Raw genomic sequence first — 20,587 nt, forward strand, 5'->3', positions numbered from 1 at the left:
GGACTCTGTACCGGAGACCGCGTGCATCGGGGTGTGGCCCTGTACTCACGCGCACACCAGAAGAGTTTAATCCGTTGGGATTTTGTCGTCAGCACTTCTTCTCTTCTTCTTCTCTAAATCGTCTGTGTTCTCTCTCCGAGCTTCGCCGGACAGCTGCTACTCGCCGGTGAGTTTCCCCCGGAGCAGCTCTTTTGTTCCGCATTGACCCGCCTCACCCTCCGCGTAACAGTTCAGCAGCATCCGACATGGACGCGGCTGACAAAGGAGATGCATGTCGGGTCCGCGCGGAGCCTGACAGCTCGGCTTGCACCGGGGACACCGGACAACTACCCGGAGATGTTTCGAGTTAACGCATCTGGTGTTTTGGTGTTTTTTGTTGCTCAATAACCTTCTTCCCCTCTCCAACAGATCTTCTTCTTCCGTAGAATAAATATCCAAGACCGAAAAAATGGTGAGTCATCTTCGCTTTTTTTCTAGATGTCAATTTAAAGAAACACGGCACATTTTTTTTAAATTAAACTTAAACTTCAATGGTGAAGTTCCCGTGGTCTTTGCACAACAAAAAAAGTCCGTTATTTATGCAAATTTGTGACTCATAAATGTTTTTTACACTGTGAACTCTGAAGACGACGCCCACTTTTATCAACAGTGTTGTAAGGCATAGGTTATTATCTATTAATTAGTAGGTTGGAGTTCACGACATGTGAAGGTGAATTCACTGTTCATGAAATGTAATATGAGAATAAGTTTTCTCTGAAGCCCATACATCTTTAATGAATGTAGAAGGTGTGGCAATATACGTCTGTTTTAAGATAAAGGAAAGTGTGTATGTAATACACTTCATAAGTAACTTTTAAGTTGCTATTAATTCTTCTTCTTTTTTTAACGTAGAAGTTATCAAATTCACTTTTACTGAACATTGCAGTTTATGTGTGTCAATGGTTGTGGGGGTTACATTTGGGGAAGTTGGGAAGTTTATCTTATGACTCATGTGGGCTCTATTCCAGTCGGGTGGGTCTCTGTCTCTCCATTTCCATCTCTAGCCTCATGTTTATAGCCAACCTTTCTCTCTTAAAGGGGAAACTCTTTTTCTTTTGTCAGGGTGGAGCTTCAATGAGCCACACTGTTAAACTGAATGACATGATGGTGGGCATTGGAGTTTATTTATTGAGTCAGTCCCACATACTGTACACACAAGTGCCCAAAAAATACAATATTTACTCCAGTTTGAGTCAAATTTTTTAAGTCTTCAGTAGTAAGGAATGGGGTCCGGGCTGCCAGAATGTTGCCCTCCCGACAATAAATATCATTTAGAGTGAAATTCTGGAAAACTTTCCAAATATGACTAATCCAGTCATTATCTTTTATGTATTTAAAAACAGTTGTTTATCTCCACGTGATTCTCCTAGGTTCCAAGAATTTATTTAGATCGAGAAAACTGTTAAAGGATGATCGTCAAACATTTAAAGATACCCCCCCCCCTGACATGTTTTAGGAGATATTCAAATTCAGATTCTATGCAAATATCGTTCATTTCAACTAGACACACAATGTCTCCTACTTCACTGAAAAGTCCATCTTTACTGTTTGTGTTTATAATGGTCAAAGTTAAGGACACTTGTGTCTAAAAATATGAAAATCCACTTTCTTTTTTCAAAACTTTTAATAATACATTTGACCATGTACGCACTTTGAATTCACAAATACAAGATACAGAGGATATCACCTTTTAGGTCCTCAAGAGTGGCTGCAGTGCTGCTTAGAGCACCACAAACATGGAAGTGAAACTCTTATTTGTTGACCATTAATCTGTTAAATATTCAAGCTCAATGTAGACAGTAATTATTCATTATTACAAATAATAATACTTTTAAGATGGGATAGGGGACCTCCCTTTTTATACAAGCAGGGTTGCATGTATTGTGGATTGTTTGTTGTCACTCTTTGTGCTTTAAATGCCAGTGAGATGCCAGTTGTGACAGCCTCTTGTTTACATATGGTGTGTTCAACATACCTCCTCCAGACCCCTCCGGTCATGTCTGAGCTCGCTCTACACAACGTAGAGGAGCTAAAGCTGCGTCTTACATTCCAGTTGAACTGATCTGCGTTGTGTTGCTGTTCTAAACATCTCATCGTTCAGCGGTTTGTACGAGCAGCCGTCTGCATGTTGATTAGATTTAGTTTAGCTTGTGATGAGTGTGTTTATGAGAGCTTGTGGACATTGTGGCTTTCCTTCCTGCAGCAAAAGACAGACCTGGTTGTTACAGGCAACTTGTTTTTGGACGTCCCACAACTCCTCCTTTTTTTCCCCTCCAGATTTTCAGGGTCAGAATTCCAGAGACATTCCCGCGGTTTTTCCTCTCTAAACATCCCTCCCCCTGGAAAAAAAAGAAGCAACCATTTAGCTATCTTATGGTTAATGTATAACAGTTTTAAGGTGTGTCTGAAATGAGTGCAGCATGAGTTACAGATTTCTTTCTAAAAAAAAAAAAATCAATTTTAAAGTTAATGTTTTTCTGCCTTATCACAAGTTCACGGCCCTCAGTATCAGTCTACCCGTCTGAAACACTTTTTCCACATTCAGAACAATGATTAGCCTGATAATCCGTCATATACCGATCGCTGGAGAATTCTGGAGACATAGTTGGCTAAAATTACAATGTGGGGAACATGCTGTTCATGAAACGAGAGCTTGTGTGCACATCTGCATGTATTTTCACGTCTGTAAATCATTAAGTTAATTTGGTGCGTCTGAAAGTCTGAGGCGAACAATTAGCATGCACATAACAAATTAGAGACATGTTTGTTTTCATACGTACAGTATGTACTCAATCATGAATGTTAAGATTGATTTAGTGTGTTCTGTAATTTCTCTTAATGGGGAGACGGAGAAGAGTCTTTGACATTATGAAAATTGAGAATCTGAGATGCATAATCTTAAATCTGTTGTAAGCTTAAATCTTGAGATTGATTAAGAATGTTCTGCCATGCTATAAAGGGATTAATTCTTTAATAAGGTCTGAGTTAATATGTATGAACGTAAGCATGGAACAACAGATTGATTTCAGTGTAGCAGAAGGATGTTCTTGGCATGAATAAGTGTCTCTTCTGAAGCCCACTTTTTTACAGAAAGATTTAGCATGCATGAATATTGTTGCTGCTGCAATATCACACACAAAGAGACTTTTCTCATTTGACATCTACATCCTGTTGGAAGCTACTAGGGCCAGGAGCATTAATTAAGATTTTTTTTTTTTTTCAAACAACAATAAGAAGACGATGATAATGTTGCAGCTGGAAGAACATTTGAATATATTGAGACATAAGCTATAGAGGTGCTAAAAAACAAAGTGTATATGGCGATATCAGCTGTGCTTCAAAAAGAAATTTACAAAAAACGACATTCTTTTGTGTCTATTTCTCCCATGTTGCAGGCCACCGTAAAAGCCAGTAGAAACTTCAATGCCACTGATGATGCCGAGATCCTGTACAAGGCCATGAAAGGGATCGGTAAGATGCTTGTGTGTGTGTGTGTGTGTGTGTGTGTGTGTACATCTACACAGTGTCATCGGATATGTCAAAATGTGGTGTCAGCAGTAGTACAACTCCCAACCGACCAATGAGAGAGCTTTTTTTGGGGAGTTCCGCCCAGACAGCAGTGAGTCATAAACACACCAGCGGAGATGCAATTTGAGTCACTGAGGGGGAAAAAAACCATCATCTGACCTCGACTGGAGGCTGTGATTATGTGGGTGAAATAGTTGTAATCAAGAAACCGCCTTGACCGAGCATAGTCACTGTTTTGTAATATGTGTGTCGTTGCTGCTTGGCTGGGTAACCATGGTGCTTTCTGTCGTAGGGACCGATGAGGAAGCCATCTTGCAGCTGTTGGTGGCTCGCAGCAACGCCCAGAGGCAGCAGATCAAGGTCGCCTTCAAAACTCTCTTTGGAAAGGTTGGACCATATTAACAGCTGTTAAACCACATAAACACACATATTAGAAGAGCTTCAAAAAGCCTCCATATGCTTCAAACAAACTAGTGTATGCTCTGAAGTACAAACATGTTGAAAGTATAAACGTAACTATAATGTTATACCTGTTCTAAACAGGAAAACGGCAAGACTGGCTGCTTCCCCTTGTTTCCAGTCTATGCTAAGCTAAGCTAACTGGCCGCTGGCTCCAGTGTGGACAATGATCTATTGGCAAGGAAGCAAATATTTCCCAAAACTGTTCCTTTAACAAAAGCGGAGCAGAATATGCTGTCTCTGCACAAGCAATAATAACACGGCCCTTATCATGGCTGTTGAAGCAAATCCCGTCACTTTCGATGCGTAAAGATGCCGTTAGACCAACCGACAAGCTCTTCATTTGAAGCACACGGAGGCCTTTAAACTCGATTTATTTTACATGAACCGTAGCAAAAAATAATTCAGCCACACTACAACATCTGTACATTTTGTCAATGTGCAGCGTTGCACTGCAGTCACACACAAGATTGAATTAAAGTACATGTTGTATCCTCATGACAGGATCTGGTAGATCGGCTGAAGGGAGAGCTGGGTGGCAAATTTGAGACCCTGGTTGTGGGACTGATGACCCCGCCCCTCGCTTATGACGTGTCGTTGCTCCGCAACGCCATCAAGGTGAGTGCTCCAGATGAGACGAACGTGCTGTAGAAGGAGAGCTTCTGAGCACCGTAGAAACATACATGTCAGCAGTCTGAGCAGCCGTTTCCCTCTTTGACCTTTTAGGGTGCAGGAACCGACGAGAAGGTCCTCGTGGAGATCCTCGCCTCCAGAACACCTGAGCAGGTGAAGGACATCGTCGCTGCGTATAGAAAAGGTAACACTAACAGAAATATATTTACAAATATGTCTGTTTTTTATGAATGGCTCTCACAAGCAGTGATTAAGCACAGGGAAGAAAGTGAGACTGCAGATGCTCTAACGCTTATGGAGTCACGCCGATCATGTTTTATTTATTGTAGCTTAACTTTAATTATAGACTCCGAGCTGAGTTTGTGTGAAGCAAAGGAATACTGGCATGTGGAGGAAGTGCTGAACAAAGAAATAAAATAGCAGTAGATAAACAAAATAGAAGGGAAGTAGTGCTGTTGGTTTCTGATAGCTGCACCAGTTTGTGTTGGTCAGCATTAAATATATTTTTGTGTTTTAAGACGCATGTGTCAAAGATGAATCTGATGTTTTCTAAAGATGGACAACGAAAGTGTGACAATAAACGAGTATGTGTAAAAGAAAACTTGAACAGTGTGTTTCTCGTGTTTCTCAGAGTATGACAACGACCTGGAGGAAGATGTATCTGGGGACACTTCAGGTCACTTTAAGAGACTTCTGGTTATTTTGCTGCAGGTAAATCTCCTCTCCTCTGTCCTTGTCTCTTCTCGTCTGTACATGTCTCCTCTTCTCTATCCTTGTCTCCCCTCCTCTCCTCTGTCCTTGTATTCTCTCCTTTCTTCTCTTGTTCTCTAGCCGTGTCTCTGGCCTTGTATCCTTTACTCTCCTCGTCTCCTCTCTAACACAAATGTTTTGTGTCTCCTCAGGCGAACAGGCCGACGGGGATCCAGCAGGCAACCATTCAGGCCGATGCTGAGGTGAGTCGGATATATTTAAACGCTGATAAGTAAATATTTCTGCTCTTCACTATCAATGGTGTTTTTGTCTTCTTGTCTGAGGGTGTGACTGTCACATGTTTGTTGATAGGATCGAAATGCTGTGTGTGAGTGTGTGTGTGAGTGTGTGTGTGTGTGTCGCTGATCTGTAATAATGTGAGTGAGTAAGTTCCCCTGAAACTTGTTGGTTGAATTTAAACGAGATTACAAATACAGACGAAACACTGTGAAGCGGTTCATACATTTTTCTGGCTCTTGCTGCCTCTTTGCTGCTCTAGAATAACTTCTGTGTGAACGTGATCCGTCCCCAGTACGGACAAGACTTTGTTTTTGTTTAGTGGATGTTTCCATCATTAGCATCACTGATCCTCTCTAAGAGAGAGAGCTGAACTCGTTCCTCTTCAGCACTTATTCATTAAGAACTACTGTGCGTCCCTCTGAAATGTAGTGAAGCAGAAGAATAAAAACGTCAGTGCCTCAATGTGGAGTCGATATGTTTCTGTGGTCGCAGGTGCTCTTCAAGGCCGGGGAGCAGAAGTTCGGCACTGATGAACAAACGTTTGTCACCATCCTGGGAAACCGGAGTGCAGAACATCTCAGGAAAGGTTCGTCTGAGAGTCACCGAGCCTCTTACATCTTTTTGGGGAGGGGGCTTCACATAATATCCAAACTAATTCTGAACCTGTGCGTTTCAGTATTTGATGCCTACATGAAGTTGGCTGGATACGAGATGGAGGAGAGCATCAAGAGGGAAACATCTGGAGGCCTGGAAGATCTGCTTCTGGCCGTCGGTACGAAACTCCTGCAGGCTGGTTCTGTTGCTTCTTGAGAGGCGGTGGTGACCGTGAATGAATAATAACGATGCGTTCTCAATGTTGTCCGTTTTCTTCTCTAAAGTGAAGTGTGCCAGGAGCGTTCCAACCTATTTTGCTGAGACTCTGTACTATGCAATGAAGGTAAGACAACACAAATAGTAGATGAAGTGTAATGCTATGTTTGACCATTATAACAGTAGTTGTTATTATTATATCATTATAATACCAGCAAAATGCAATCCATGGCTGCTCAAGAAAAAGTCTGAATTCATGTCCAAGTTTTTGTAAATCAGAATGTTGAGGATCTTTATTTTCAACCCATATGTTAAAAAATGTTTTACAATTTGAATGTCAAATTTAATTGATTCAAGACAGTCAGTTGTGTGGAAACGTACAGAATCTCTTGTAGTTTAGCGTTCCGGTCTGTAACTTCACTGCTTTGTTGGGTTCATAAGCAGATGAAAAAGCTCTCAAAACAAATGAAAGTGAACGTTGTTCCGTAACTGTTGGATGTTTACATGAGCAACATGTTCACCATACCAACTTTAAAAGGGGATGATGAGTCAGTGTTGTGTTTCAGCTCGTTTCAGCTGTTCCCCCAAGTGGCCAATAGATGGTCACATGGAGCGCATTTTGTCAAACAATGTAGATCTGTATCCAGGCACACATGAAGAATCGCTAAATATTCACAGAATCCTTATCTTGTGGTTGCAGGGTGCAGGAACTGACGATAACACCCTGATCAGAGTGATGGTGACTCGCAGTGAGGTGGACTTGTTGGAAATCAGAACTGAGTTCAGGAAGTTGTTTGCCTGCTCTCTGTTTTCCATGATCAAGGTACACACCCACACACACTCACACACACACTCAGGATGAACAAACCCACTGCACTATACACGCAGTTACTGAATATAAGTTTCCATACTCCTATGAAGCTTTATTTTCTTTATTTCCGTGTGTTTGTTACAGGGAGATACCGGCGGCGACTACCGAAAGGCTCTACTATTGCTCTGTGGTGGCGATGATGAGTAACCAGGGCAACAAGCAATACAACAGGGACCAAGCCTGAAGTGCCTCTTCTCTCAGTCTGAGAGTCCAAAGCAACAACATGTTCTTGTGTGTGAGAGACGGCCCATCAGGTCTTTGTAAAATATTATTCCAAATAATGTCTTTTAAAAGGTAGCTAACACATCATGCAACTTTTGGCCGACTAACATCTTCAATATGACAAATATTATATTGTTCACTTGTAATACGAAAGCACAAGACTACATTTGTTTTGTTTGCACTTCGTAGGGCAGAATCTATATATGCAGTAATAAACATTTAAACTGATGACATTTTTTTCTTTTCTTGTCTCCACTGTGTCTCAGTACCAGTCCTGTCCTGTAGTACACATGTACAAGTACATGTTTTACAAGCACCCGTTGGATTACTGTCGAACATACACGACATGTCCTCTCATTACCACTAGAGGGAGCTAGAGCAGCTTTAATAGAGAGAAATTCACCCACATTTAGAACCAAGGTGATTCATATACTCAAGTACAGTCTTAAGGTATTTATACGGTAAATTAATCATTAGAATTGGAGTAGCAGTGGCAAATGGAGAGTTTTAAGCCGTATTTTAAAAGAACTAAGAGCTGCAGCAGATCTTAAGTTTTCTATTCAGTTGTTTATATGTTGCATAAAAACTGAATGCTAATTCTTTGACATCTTGCATTCATTGTGCCTGAAGACGTATACTATTTCTTCTCTGACACTTTCTATCTGCCACTGGCTCTCTGTTGACTCGGGTTGACCTTCACTTATGTACTTAAACTGAACCAACAGATGCTCAATAATCAGGTAACTGTTACCAGTAATATGACATCACGGGAAGATGTTTTTGATCAGTGTGGGTTGAAGGAGGCGTCCTCCCAAGTCCTGTTACTCTCTGTTATCCTTTTCACGGAAGCGGTTGCTCTTGATTGTTACCACATAAACCAGCAGCCAATAATACGCTCCGAACAGCAGGGTGTGGGGATCAGGCCACCTCTAGACACAGGAAGAACAATGCCTCCGACTCCTCCCACCTTGCTGCCATGCGTGTTTTTGGGTGGGCATGTGTCCGCTCCGCTTTGAAGGTCAGATCTGAAGTACTTACTGGAGCGTTGAGTTGTGTTTGGATGTTTTCAGCCCCTCCTGACATCCAGAGCCCCTCCTCTTCTTCACCACTGAGGCTCTGAACTAATAACTGCAGTTCAAGTTCAAGTTGACGGGGAGAACAGCTGCAATTATACATAAAATGTTAAAAGGACCAATGAAAGAAGCACTAGTTTGTCTTTAATTATCTCAACTGACGAAAGCTGAGGTGCTATTCTCTTGCATACAGCTGAAACAATTAGTCAAGTCATGGTACCGATGTAATCAGCAACTATTGTTATAGTCGATTCATAATTGTATTAAATTCATAATTAAGCCAAAAAAAGGCCAAACCTTTCTGTAGTTTCAAGTTCTCAATCGGAGGATCTGATCTTTGTTTAATATTGTAATAAACAGAATTTTCTGGTTGAATTAAACAAGCAATATGAAGTGCTTTGGTGACTAGGAATGTGTGATGTCCCCATGTTATTCCCCTTTATAGATTAAACAGTTAATCAACTTAACAATTGATAGTGAGAATAAATGTTCATGACGTTATGTTTTACCCATAATAAAAACACAAGATCAGAAGCTTACGCTCCCTGAATATGAGAATATAGAAACAACAAATCTAGATGGTTCCGTGTGGCTGCTCGTATACAATCAACATCTTATCTTATGTAGGACACTTAAAGCAGTTCAGCAAAAGGAGAAGATCCAATGACTAATTAAAAAGACATGCTGCAGGTTAATTGATCTCTAAATTGCCCATAGGTGTGAATGTGAGAGTGAATGGTTGTATGTCCCTACATGTGCCCTCGATGGACTGGCGGCCTGTCCAGGGTGTCCCCTGCCTTCGCCCTATGTCAGCTGGGATAGGCTCCAGCGCCCCCGCGACCCTAATGAGGATAAGCGGTATTGAAAATGGATGGATGGATGGAAATCCATGTTGAGAGGCACTGGTCTGCAGATATGTGGAAAAAAAATATATTTATTGTTGTGACAAGGCTTGGGCCAATGGGATCATGGTTATGTCATTATGCCGCATAAACACTCAACAGTTGAAGATAAAGCCTCATGGGACAGTTTGCCATAACATTAGACGACATGAAATACATAAAAAAGCTTTATTAGTTTCTGACAGAGAACAACTACTGTACCTCTGAATTATCTCTTCAAGCGAATCACACACCAAGGCTTTTATATGCGATCTTCTTTTAAAAACTAATGTTTTTTAACTTTCATTCACTGAGCCTCCCACTTAAAAGAAAATGATCTAGAGCATTGATGTGGGTTGATGCAGAATGTGTTGTTATTTCATGTTAAAGAAAAGAGAGAATACTGAATAGAATTAAGGAAAGCAGGACTCGTGGTCATTTCTGCAAGCCACTGCTTCACTGCCTAGTCTGATACTTCGCTTTTTTTAAAAACTATTTAAAACAAAACAAAAAGATGATATGGTGAAAGACACGTGAGGAGGAGACAGAACTAAGTGTTTGATGAGTATGTGAACAGTCATCACATCTTGACCTGCGGGTTATTTTTGAGTGAAATATTTTACAAAACTGAACTTAATGAGGGAATATGTTCATGAAGAACGGTGTCCATCCTGCCAGCAGCTTTTCAGAGACTTGAGGAATATATTTCACGGTGCAGTGAAGCTTTTTTCTTTTTTTTTTACAGTTTACTAATATCCATCCATCCATTTTCAATACCGCTTATCCTCATTAGGGTCGCGGGGGCGCTGGAGCCTATCCCAGCTGACATAGGGCGAAGGCAGGGGACACCCTGGACAGGCCGCCAGTCCATCAAGGGCACATGTAGGGACATACAACCATTCACTCTCACATTCACACCTATGGGCAATTTAGAGATCAATTAACCTGCAGCATGTCTTTGGACTGTGGGAGGAAGCCAGAGAGCCCGGAGAGAACCCACGCTGCCACGGGGAGAACATGCAAACTCCACACAGAAGGACCTCTCCGACCGGGAATTGAACCCGCGGCCCTCTTGCTGTGAGGCGACAGTGCTAGCCACTACACCACCGTGCAGCCCACTTACTAATATTTTATTATAAAGTTTTGGTCACCCAACTTTATCTTTGCATCTTGCTTTGACATAAGGGGTTGATTAAGTAACACACAAGTTAAAACTGCTACAAAAGCAGCGGATGGTTTTTCGGACATGAAGTCGTGACAACAAATCCGTAGATTTGGGAGTAAGCTGGCGGTGGAAGTTGTCACGAATCCTAAACACACACATTCCTGAAGGCTTGCTCTGGCACTCCAGACTTTCTGCTCCTAAAACCATAAAGTTATCGCCTCAATACATCCAATAACACCCTGCAGCTCCCCGGCTGAAGCACAATAGACAATCAGGCAGCCAATGAATGGAAGCAGACTGTGTTCATACTAAGAGGGTGATGGGGGGAAAACAGGTGTGCAGGTGGGTGTAGAACATCAGGTGATGGGGGAAAACAGGTGTGCAGGTGGGTGTAGAACATCAGGTGATGGGGATGCAAGAGAATGTGACTTGTTGGCTGGTTTTAGGTGTGCTCCTATCCACCTGTTCGTGCACATTTTAAATGTTTTTAAAAAATGCGACGGAAAAAGATTTGATGAATAATCTTCACGGGCACGAAGCATGAAAATTGTAACTGAAACCTTCAAACACAAATGGAATATTTCAATCATGTTTTCTAAATGTTTTTCACCATTTGAGGTTTGACTGGTGCACCTTTACTTCATGCCATTTAGTAATTTGGGCTACATTTGGGTGGAAATCTGGCCATAAGTGAGAAAAAAAATAGGAATAATAATAATAATTTTGATATGCATATATACATATACCAGTTTCTGAACAAAGTAACAGCAGAGAGATCATTTTGATCACATAATACCAAACCAGAAATATGGTGGAAAATAAATACATTACCTTCACTCACTGTTCCTAACCAATCCTAATCCTTAAAACCAATTACTTTGCAAGAAAACATTATTTTTCTTCTGTTTGGTTATGAATGTATGAATAATAAATGAGCTCTTCACAAAACAAGACAAGAAAGGGTGACTCTTCGGTAGAGAATCAGTTTTAAAGGTGTCCACAGGTCTGAAGGTCTAAACTAAATAAGGTTCAACGTTTAGGAGCCACCTCTCCTTTAACCTTTAACCTTTAATCAGGAGACATCACAGATCCATGAGGATCAACAGCATTGTAAAGAAGAAAAATCCAAAAGCTCTTTCTAACCGAATGTCAAAACATCAGTTCTTGTAGCTTTGTCCTGTTTTCTTATTTCTTTAGATTGTTGCCAATCTTCCACGTCTTATATTTTTTAAATGGAATATATGTAGCCAAATCAGATTTATTTGGCTACTTTGGCATCAAAGTCATTTTAAATGCGCACAAGAAGAATGTGGACTTTGACAAAAAGAGGACCCCAACAAGACCTCTGGAGCAACAAATAAAGTTAGAGTTAGCACCCGTTTCATGCATCACCTCTCTGAGTCTTTGGGAACAGACTGTATGGAAGAACAGTTGGAGAACATGGCGTGCCGTTGCTTGAAAGGTCTCAAAACCTCAAAGGGCTTTTGAAAGAAGCTGCTCTAATACTTTGAGCCGAGGAGTCAAAGGCCGCTTCAAGTTTGTAAAGCGTCCACAGGAAAAGAGACAAGACGAGACGTGCCGCCATTGCAACAGTAATGAGCGTGAGAAGAACTTGCATACCTTAGATATGACTCAGAATATGAATATTGGCTGTAATGTGTTTTCGTCACCTCATTAAGATATTACCGGGCTTAGTGAAAGTATTTGTCTTGACGGGGTTTCGGTAGTACTCTACATGTGACAGAAACTAATGGTGAACTCCACCAATTCAATTTAAAAGTGAGGACGAGGATCATTCGGCCTTTGAAAACTATACGAATTCTACTCGAATGGCAGTTAAGTAATAGGTAATAATTGGTTTTCCTTTATTTGAGAGTGGACAGTAAAAGAGATGACAGGAAATGAGAGATACTTCATCACACCTGCTTGACTCCACTGATGTCTGAGAAAGATTCAGATCGTCATCGTTTATCGTTCATCGTCATCCGAGGAGCCGATTCGGATTATTTTTTCTTTCACTATAATCATAAAGTAAATGTTAGCTGATGAGAATCAATCCCCGCCAGATGGATTTTTCCGTTGAATATCTACCTCACCCACAAACCCATAGAGTAGGTGACTATGATGCCCTCCATGCGGACGCCTCATTGAAACAAATCAAACATCCTTATGCTCTATGATCGCGCGCCAGCTTGAGAATTCTGGCAACCGCAGACCAGATTTGACTGCGTGTGTGTTTTACCCCGATGATGAAGATGTGACATCTCCTCTTTCAGCCCTCCTTGTATATTAGAGCTCTGCTTTAAAGGGAATATCATTAAGCTCTGCACGAGAACAACACCAGTAACTCAAGAGAAATAATGACATGATAATACATTTTGTTTACAAGGCCAGCTGAACTTTTCTGATGTATGTGCCATTTGACTGAAATGAGGTCAAAAGGTCAACAGACAAAATGGGGAGAACATGAATACATTACGATTGAGAAAACTAAGGTGAGGGCATGAAAGGTTATGGATGTTTAATCATCAGGTGTGGCCAACACTGTGGTGTCGACGCCGCCTAAAAGCAAATCCCACTGAAAACACCTTCTAACGGAGGCGGCCATGACACACACCCTAACCATCATTAGCAAACATGTTAATGCTACAACAGTATCTGTGCACACTAAATCTTTTGTCGGGTCGATTTATGCGCACGTTTTTTTTTTTTGTCATTCGTACGATGTGTGGTCTGTACTGAACTCATCTCTGTAACCATGACAACCACTGGTGAGGTAGTATCCAAAGTGATGTTGGTGACGTATGTGACGTGGTTTCTGCACGTATTTTACTCAGTTTACATATTAATTTAAGCCCAACTATGATGTTTTTCATAAACCTAACTGAGTCCGTCGTCATAGTTTTGTTGCCTATGACGTGCGAAAAGCCCAAAATGTGTAATAATGACTCGAGGAAACGCCAAGCGACATACATCTTCTCATGAGACCAGTGTTGGTAGTTCTCCTGTTCGCTTTGTACACGAGAGAAGTTTCAGTTGGTTACAAACTGCACCTTTTAACATAAGCAGGAAACAGCCAAAGTGTCTCTGGCTCTGGAAAGTTACTGGTGGATAAGCGCTCAGTGCAATATCTTCATGCCACAGTTGATATGATATCTTACAGAAAAGTATGTTTTTTTGTGCGTTTTCCTACATTATGTTTGTTACGTGGCAAAAACATAAATGTTGACTTCTCGTTTTCACGCGGTCGGAAGAGGCTGAAAAATGACTGTTTGTTGGACCCATTCATCTTCAACAGTCTTCATACCTCCTCGTTCACGATTACGTTGGATATCTACGAATTACGGCGCATTACCTTTCGTAGCCACGACTGCTGGATGAGACCAGCCAGCTCAGTGGCAAAACCACACAAAAACACACAGAGAAGAAACAGGTATATCCTTAGTTTTAAGAATGTTTCGAGATAAATCACTCGTAGACTTTTAGCACAAATATCAGTATCTCCACCAACTAAAAACTAGAAGTGTGAAGTTTTGAAAACAGCACATTATCCTGCTGGTGCATGTCCTCTCGCTCAAAGCCTGCAGGAGCCCAAACGTAAGATGACTAAACCTACACGAGGACTCGTAGAAGGCAGCGGACTCTGCAGACCTTTGGGATGGTATCCTCATTTCCTTCTTGACCCTTGACTTCTAACCTCCAACTACTTCCTCCTTCCTGGAATGTGTCCTTGAGCTCTGGTTGAAGGAGTCGGTAAAAACAAAATCCCTTTTGTGCCATCAAAGAGAGCGGACTTCCGTTAAAAGGTGGAAATCTCTCTCCAGTTGGCTTTTTTTAAGTGTCTGTCTGAGGGGACAAAGAGCAGCGGGTCAGAGGTGAAGAAGGTCAGGAGCTGCCAGGAAAGCATAAAATCCACATCTGGGGTTGCACTTGTTCAGGGAATACACACACACACACACACACACACACACACACAGCTGGATCATAGCACTCTTTACTCACAATCTCCACATATCGAATTGGCTCCTAATGAAAGTAATTAGAGTCTACTCCAGGAAACCAGAGGAACAAGCCTTATATCAGGACGCCATGTAAACTCTCTCCACTTGTGTGTTTCTTTAACCTGAGGGCACGTCGGCAGTAAATAGTGTTATTCCCATCCTTTAATCTGCCAAGTTATTCTGGGCGTTATTCTGTGTGTCAGTGGTTAGCAGGTCTGTCTTTCAATCAGTGGGTTGGTGGTTCAATCCCCGCCCTAGTCGATGTGTCCTTGAGCAAGACACTTAACCCTGAATTGTTCCCTGTAGCTGTGTATGAATGTTACATGATTGTAAGTCGCTTTGGATAAAAGTGTCAGCTAAATGACATGTAATGTATTCTGACACAAAGTCATAAAGGATGTTTTGCTTTGGATGCTCTCTTTGTTACTCACACTCGTAAAATCTTCATCTTATCGAGCACATTTGATTTATTATTAACCCCCTAAGTATTGTTGAAAGAATCTGCGTGTCTCAACTCACCATGATGCTTTGGGACATATTAACAAAGGAATTTCCCCCCCAAGGACATGAAACACTGAACACTACATTAGAAAACCTGCAGACTGTACCAGACAAAGAGCGTTGTACCGTTTCTATAGTGGGAGTGTTCAGCAGTGTTGCGAGGCCGAGGAGGAAAAACACACCTTTTTTCTTTCTTTTTTTTACTCCGCACCTGAAAAAGAAAGATGTGCTCGTTTTGTGCACCGACTGCTGGTTTCTTGAAAGAAGACAAAATGCTTCAATCTCTGCACTGAAATTAAGAAAAACCTTTTGGAAATAAGATAAGAAGATATTTTGGACTCAAAACTGATAAAATGGGTATTTTATGGTGCATATGTTTTCGTACATCCCTCTCCGCTTCTCCCCTTTTAAAAGTAGTGTTTCATATTCTTTCAGGCAACAGGACACATTGTGTAAATAGAAAATATTTATTTGGTGGTGCATAAATACAGCGGTGTTTACTTGATTGATTGATAAAGTTGACCAGAGGTAGAAGGAATGTATACCCCTCTAAATTATAATAATCAATCTTCAGTTTGGTGGGATAAACAGAGGAAGTGTTCAGGTTGAATAAAACAATATCACACTGTAAAATAACGCTATTACAAGTAAGAAAACAAATATTCTCAAGGATTCAAAACTTTTAAACCATTTCAGGTCAACATTGATTTGTGTTTCCAATGTTCGTGTTTAGTGGTCGTGAATGAACACCTGACCGATGGCGTGGTGAGGAGGGTTCATTGAAAAGTCAAAAAAGCCCAAAACACAACATTCAAAACAGATTCATCAGCACATTTTTCTTCAAGTATTAAAAAGTATTTCTCTCTATATCGTAACATTTTGATCATTATTATTAGTGCATCGATGTGTGAGCAGCTTTTTAAATGGTTGGTCAAGGTGAAGCTAATTTAACAATAAAAGGGACATTCAAAATCTGAAAAGTAACCACAACTGCATGATACAAGTATTTATCTTGTTTTTTTTTTTTTTTCTTAACATTGTACTTAAAGTACAAAGTAAAAACCACCGCATGGTGATACATTACTTGAAACATAAAACTTAATCATATCCACATCTGCATGAGCCGGTGAACATAACTAACATATGAGTGGTTGTGAAAACAACTCAGAGAAACTCGGACTCTTGTAGATCAAAACATGAACCGACAATTAACGCCACAATGTCCTCCTGCGACCGGAAGCAGCTCAACAGTCGTCACTCTGCAGTATGGACATCAAGAAGTTGCACACCCCGGCCCACGAGCCGCTGCAATACTCTTCAGCCGTTTCCCGGTGGTTCGCACTCTTTGTGCAGGCCGTCGGTCCGGCCCCAGGCGCCGCGGTGGAGACGGAGAGAGGCGGCGGCGGCGTCGTCGTCGTCGTCGTCGTCGTCGTCGTCCGCGGCTCGGGAGTCTCCGGTTCTCCGGACGGACCCGAGGCGACGAGGCGGACGAAGCTGAGGGTGTCGAGCTTGAAGCTCGCGTCCAGAGGCGCGCGCTTGCACATGCCAGCCTTCAACGTGCGTTCGTCCTCACACACGTGGCCCTTCCGCCTCTTGAGCGCGCGGCCCACCTGTTTCCAGAAGCCCTTGTTGTCGGACAGGTAGCCCGGGCAGCTCTGCGGTTTGGCGTCGTAGTGACACAGCAGCTCGTTGACACCGCCTGTGACGCGCGCCTCCCGTTCCACGCATTTCACAGACAGCCTGACGGTGTCCCCGACGCTCGCGGAGCTCCACGTGCACCGCATCTTGTCGGCGATGGAGAACTTTCCTCGAGCGCTCGCTGCGGGCTTGCCCGCGCTCCTCTGCCCTCTGCCGGGGGCCGGGGTCACGCTGTGGTCCTCCGCCGCGCGGTGCTTATCGCGCGCGCCACAGGACAGAGAGAGCTGCTGCCCGAGGAAGGCCAGCAGCAGCAGCCAGGCAGCGGAAGTGTTCAGCAGCAACATGTCCTCGTTCTACAGACACTGTATTGTCTGAAAGGTCAAAACAAAAGAGGGTCAGAGCCTCAGTGATGGAAACAAACAGGTCATCGGGCACAGAACATGTGTTCAGAATGGCTGCTTATAGAAACAATATATATACATAAATACTCTAAAGACATCTAGGGGAATAAATAAGACATTCGATTTTTGAATTTACAGTCAATAAACGTCTTTATTAAAATGTTTTGAGCCAATCCGGTAGCTATTACGCATTGAAAAAGTTCAGTTAAAACGTAACTCCTGAGCCTGCAGTTCCTCTATAGACTCCTGTTGAGGCCGACGAGGCCACTCTGCGGTCTACTTCACACACGGAACATGGAGACAGTCAAAACCAACTCCAACTTACCGAGAACTACGAGCGGTGCGGTGCGTCAAGCTGCTGCTTGTGGCTCTCGGAGATCTCGCGCATGGTGTTCACATAGATGCTGCGACACGCCCACCATTCCCGCCCAACACGCACACACGCACACACACTTCCATTGATAAAAACCTAGGCAGTAGTTTTCCTTGGGAAGAAGGGAATGTGTTTTTACGGGCCCGACCTGACGTGTCCAAACGGAACTTCCTGCCTTTAACAAAGTTTATCTCGAGATCAAAGAGACGGTGAGTGTACACTGATGATGGGTCTGCGTGTCTGCGCATAGTGGATTTATTCTAAGTAACTTTAACGAGCCTGGTTACAACATTATAACCACAACATGCGCGCGCACATTCTTGGAGGCTCGACTCCGACTTTCCACCAATCCACTGCTGCACTCAGCCACGAGGAGATCCTCTCGTTTAACTTTAGGCCATGTGGCTTGACTTGTGTCATCAAAGCAAAAGACAAGGAGATTCGAGGTAAAAAAAATAATATAGGCTACAATCTGTAGGATAAAGTATGAACAGTTATTAAAACTTATTGAAGAAATGCAGGTTACAACGAGGCCCAGTATTGAATACAGTTACATTCCCTGTTTTAGGCGCATAGCGATGCAGACATTGACCATCGTTATTTTGACCTTACTGTGTCTTACTCTATCAAACAGAAACCCATTCACCAGATGTCAAGCTCCCTCTCTCCCCATGATCTCCGGACATTAACTCGGTAAACTCCTTCATGGACTCAGAGGAAGTCAGAGGAAGTCTTCATCTGTCATTACAACAATCGCTGCTGATGTCTTGGAGACTTTCCATCATTTCTGTCTCTGTCTAACACCGTTTAAACTGTCCTTCCTTCCACATTCATGGTTCACCTTTTTTACCAGTCTGTCTCATCATTTTGTCAATTCCACAAAGTACAACGCTGCCAGGAAGCCAAAATACAAGAAAAATGACACAGGGGTCTATAAAAAATATACAGATATGTGATAAACACTACACATTAAGAGTTAATTGTGGTAAAACATTTATTGTTTCACTTTTTATACACATAAACATTAAGAAAATGTAAGAAATGTAATGATAAGTCTTTTTGCATGTAAAATGAAGTGTAAAGACATGTTTTGTGATCTACAGACATTAATGTCATTACGTCAATATAAATAAAGCACACAGAGGCTCTTGCCTAAACAGCTGATGTTATTAATGTTAAAGAGGCCTTTACCTGGAACAGGTGTGACTTATGTCATCGACGACAACTCCAGTCATGTGGTACACTTCAATAATTCATCAAGGCTGCGTTCTGAAAGGTCCGATCTAAGATGTGTCTAATAATCGGTGTATCGATCCATATCGTGTTCTTTCAAGGATCTCAGTTATAAGAATGTTTAATTATTTAACCACATCCGAAGAAACCTAAACTCTCTCTTTTGAAAGCAATATATTTGGGCACTTTTCTCCAGCATTCTGTCCCTTTTTGAACACATGAAGCCTTTTGTTCTTAGATGGGTTTTCCCTCGAGTAGAAATCACAAACCATATCTTATTTTTGGACAACAAAATAAAGCTACTTGCATGTAGATTGATGCAAAAAGCACTGTAGTTTCTGCAAGATACAACTCCTAAGATTGTTCTTAGTTTCTCAACATTGAATAGAAAGATTATAGAACAGATTGTGTGTGTGTGTGTAGTGTTAATACTAATAACTTGTGTTTTGTATTATAAATTCTGAGTATTTGATGCTGTAAAGTTGACCTACATATCATATTACAGCACACCACTGATCCTCCGAGGAAGAGTACAAATCCTCTCCGCCCTGCCATCGTGTTTCATTTCTGTAATGACTCAGCTGCTGCAGGTAAAGAACAAGGAAGGAGCCATATGACGGCTCATATGGGCCCAATCATCTCACAAGGTACAGTAGTTTCTCACTGTGTCAGTAGGAGTGGAGGTTCAGTGTATGGGAACAGTAGCAGGGAAGCTGTGTGTAGTGTGTTTGTGTTTGTATGTGTGTGTCCTCTCTGAACTCAGCAGCACCATCTTGTGGTCATTAGAAGTCCAGCAGCCTCCTCACTACGACTGAATAACTCTAAATACATGCTGCTCTAGTACTACATGGCAATTCTGACATACTTGTACTTTACTTTTCCCTTTTTAAACTTTTTACCCCAATACCTTTACCTGACAGCTTTTACATCAAGATGTAAAAGCTGTCAGGTAAAGGTATTGGTATTAAGAAACTTTCAAAAAGACAACATATAGCTAATGACTGCACTGATTCCCAATTATATGGCTTGTAGCCAGTTTTCAGTGGTCAATTAGTTTTTTTGCATTTGCCCTCTAAAAGTTTTAATTTGAATAACTGTTCAGGGACTTCTTAAACAAAAATCTATTATTTCAGCAAAACAAAAAGAAAAGATTAGAGGAAAAGTCCAAACAATGACGACAAGAATGTCTTTTCTGCTCCATCAATCAACTCACGACCCCTCAGAATGTATCTTGTGACCCTTTCGAGGGGACTCGACCCCTAAGTTTGGAACCTAAAGGTACATTTAAAAAATCTAAAGTAGCTGAACCTCAATCAGCAACAACAGTCAAATGCATTGATGCATCAGGATAATCAATAATATCCAAATACTTTTATTTTTAATACTTAGGTAAGTTATATTCCTCACAATTCTGTACTTTTACTTTCTATGCGTTCGGATGCAGTATTTCTACGTCGTATTTGTACTTAAGTAAAGGATCAGAGTGCGTCTCTGGGGTTCCCTACTAGAATTGGTGAGTTTGAGAATCTTTTGTATTTTGTCGTGTAAGTCAAATTAAAACCAGTCGCTCCACTCACCGTGACGAGTGAAAGTGAGTGTGTTTGTGTGTTGAACAGCACACACTCGTTTCCTCTCGCGCACATAGACCCCCCTCTTGTTCGCACACACGGCAGCTCTTATAGGACCCGATTCATCCGCTCATACAAAGAAGTGTTGAGCTCGGCCCAGACGGCCAGCGTGTTATCTTTACTGCAGTCTGTGTCTGTCCC

The 20,587-nt window shown here is 41.8% G+C and overlaps 2 protein-coding genes across 3 annotated transcripts; one reads left to right on the forward strand and one right to left on the reverse strand.

Annotated features, from left to right (window-relative positions):
- Positions 1–7,781, forward strand: anxa5b (annexin A5b). Of its 2 annotated transcripts, XM_034534706.1 has the most exons (13): positions 1–166; positions 409–451; positions 3,435–3,510; positions 3,860–3,954; positions 4,531–4,644; positions 4,753–4,843; positions 5,291–5,370; positions 5,562–5,612; positions 6,142–6,235; positions 6,326–6,421; positions 6,528–6,586; positions 7,160–7,282; positions 7,415–7,781. In XM_034534706.1, exons 2-13 carry the CDS (start codon positions 449–451, stop codon positions 7,475–7,477), a joined length of 945 nt encoding a protein of 314 aa, XP_034390597.1. In that variant the 5' UTR covers positions 1–166; positions 409–448; the 3' UTR covers positions 7,478–7,781. The 2 variants fall into 2 exon arrangements, with proteins under 2 accessions (XP_034390597.1, XP_034390589.1); XM_034534698.1 differs by lacking the exons at positions 1–166; positions 409–451 and having other exon boundaries at positions 3,411–3,510.
- Positions 7,782–15,624: 7,843 nt separating this feature from the next.
- Positions 15,625–17,615, reverse strand: fgfbp1b (fibroblast growth factor binding protein 1b). Its single transcript, XM_034538230.1, has 2 exons — positions 17,538–17,615; positions 15,625–17,182 (listed from the first exon to the last, which is right to left on the reverse strand). Exon 2 carries the CDS (start codon positions 17,153–17,155, stop codon positions 16,418–16,420), a length of 738 nt encoding a protein of 245 aa, XP_034394121.1. The 5' UTR covers positions 17,156–17,182; positions 17,538–17,615; the 3' UTR covers positions 15,625–16,417.
- Between the last annotated feature and the right edge of the window lie 2,972 nt (positions 17,616–20,587).

This window comes from Cyclopterus lumpus, chromosome 1, assembly GCF_009769545.1.
Source record: "Cyclopterus lumpus isolate fCycLum1 chromosome 1, fCycLum1.pri, whole genome shotgun sequence".
Classification (NCBI taxonomy): domain Eukaryota; kingdom Metazoa; phylum Chordata; class Actinopteri; order Perciformes; family Cyclopteridae; genus Cyclopterus; species Cyclopterus lumpus.

Bases quoted from the DNA above. Each gene is read 5' to 3' on its own strand.
- anxa5b (XM_034534698.1), top strand. From the start codon at position 3,426: ATGTTGCAGGCCACCGTAAAAGCCAGTAGAAACTTCAATGCCACTGAT. The intron at 3,511-3,859 runs GTAAGATGCTTG...TTTCTGTCGTAG, and splicing joins CAAGGCCATGAAAGGGATCG to GGACCGATGAGGAAGCCATC. The intron at 4,844-5,290 runs GTAACACTAACA...CGTGTTTCTCAG, and splicing joins CGTCGCTGCGTATAGAAAAG to AGTATGACAACGACCTGGAG.
- fgfbp1b (XM_034538230.1), bottom strand. From the start codon at position 17,155: ATGTTGCTGCTGAACACTTCCGCTGCCTGGCTGCTGCTGCTGGCCTTC.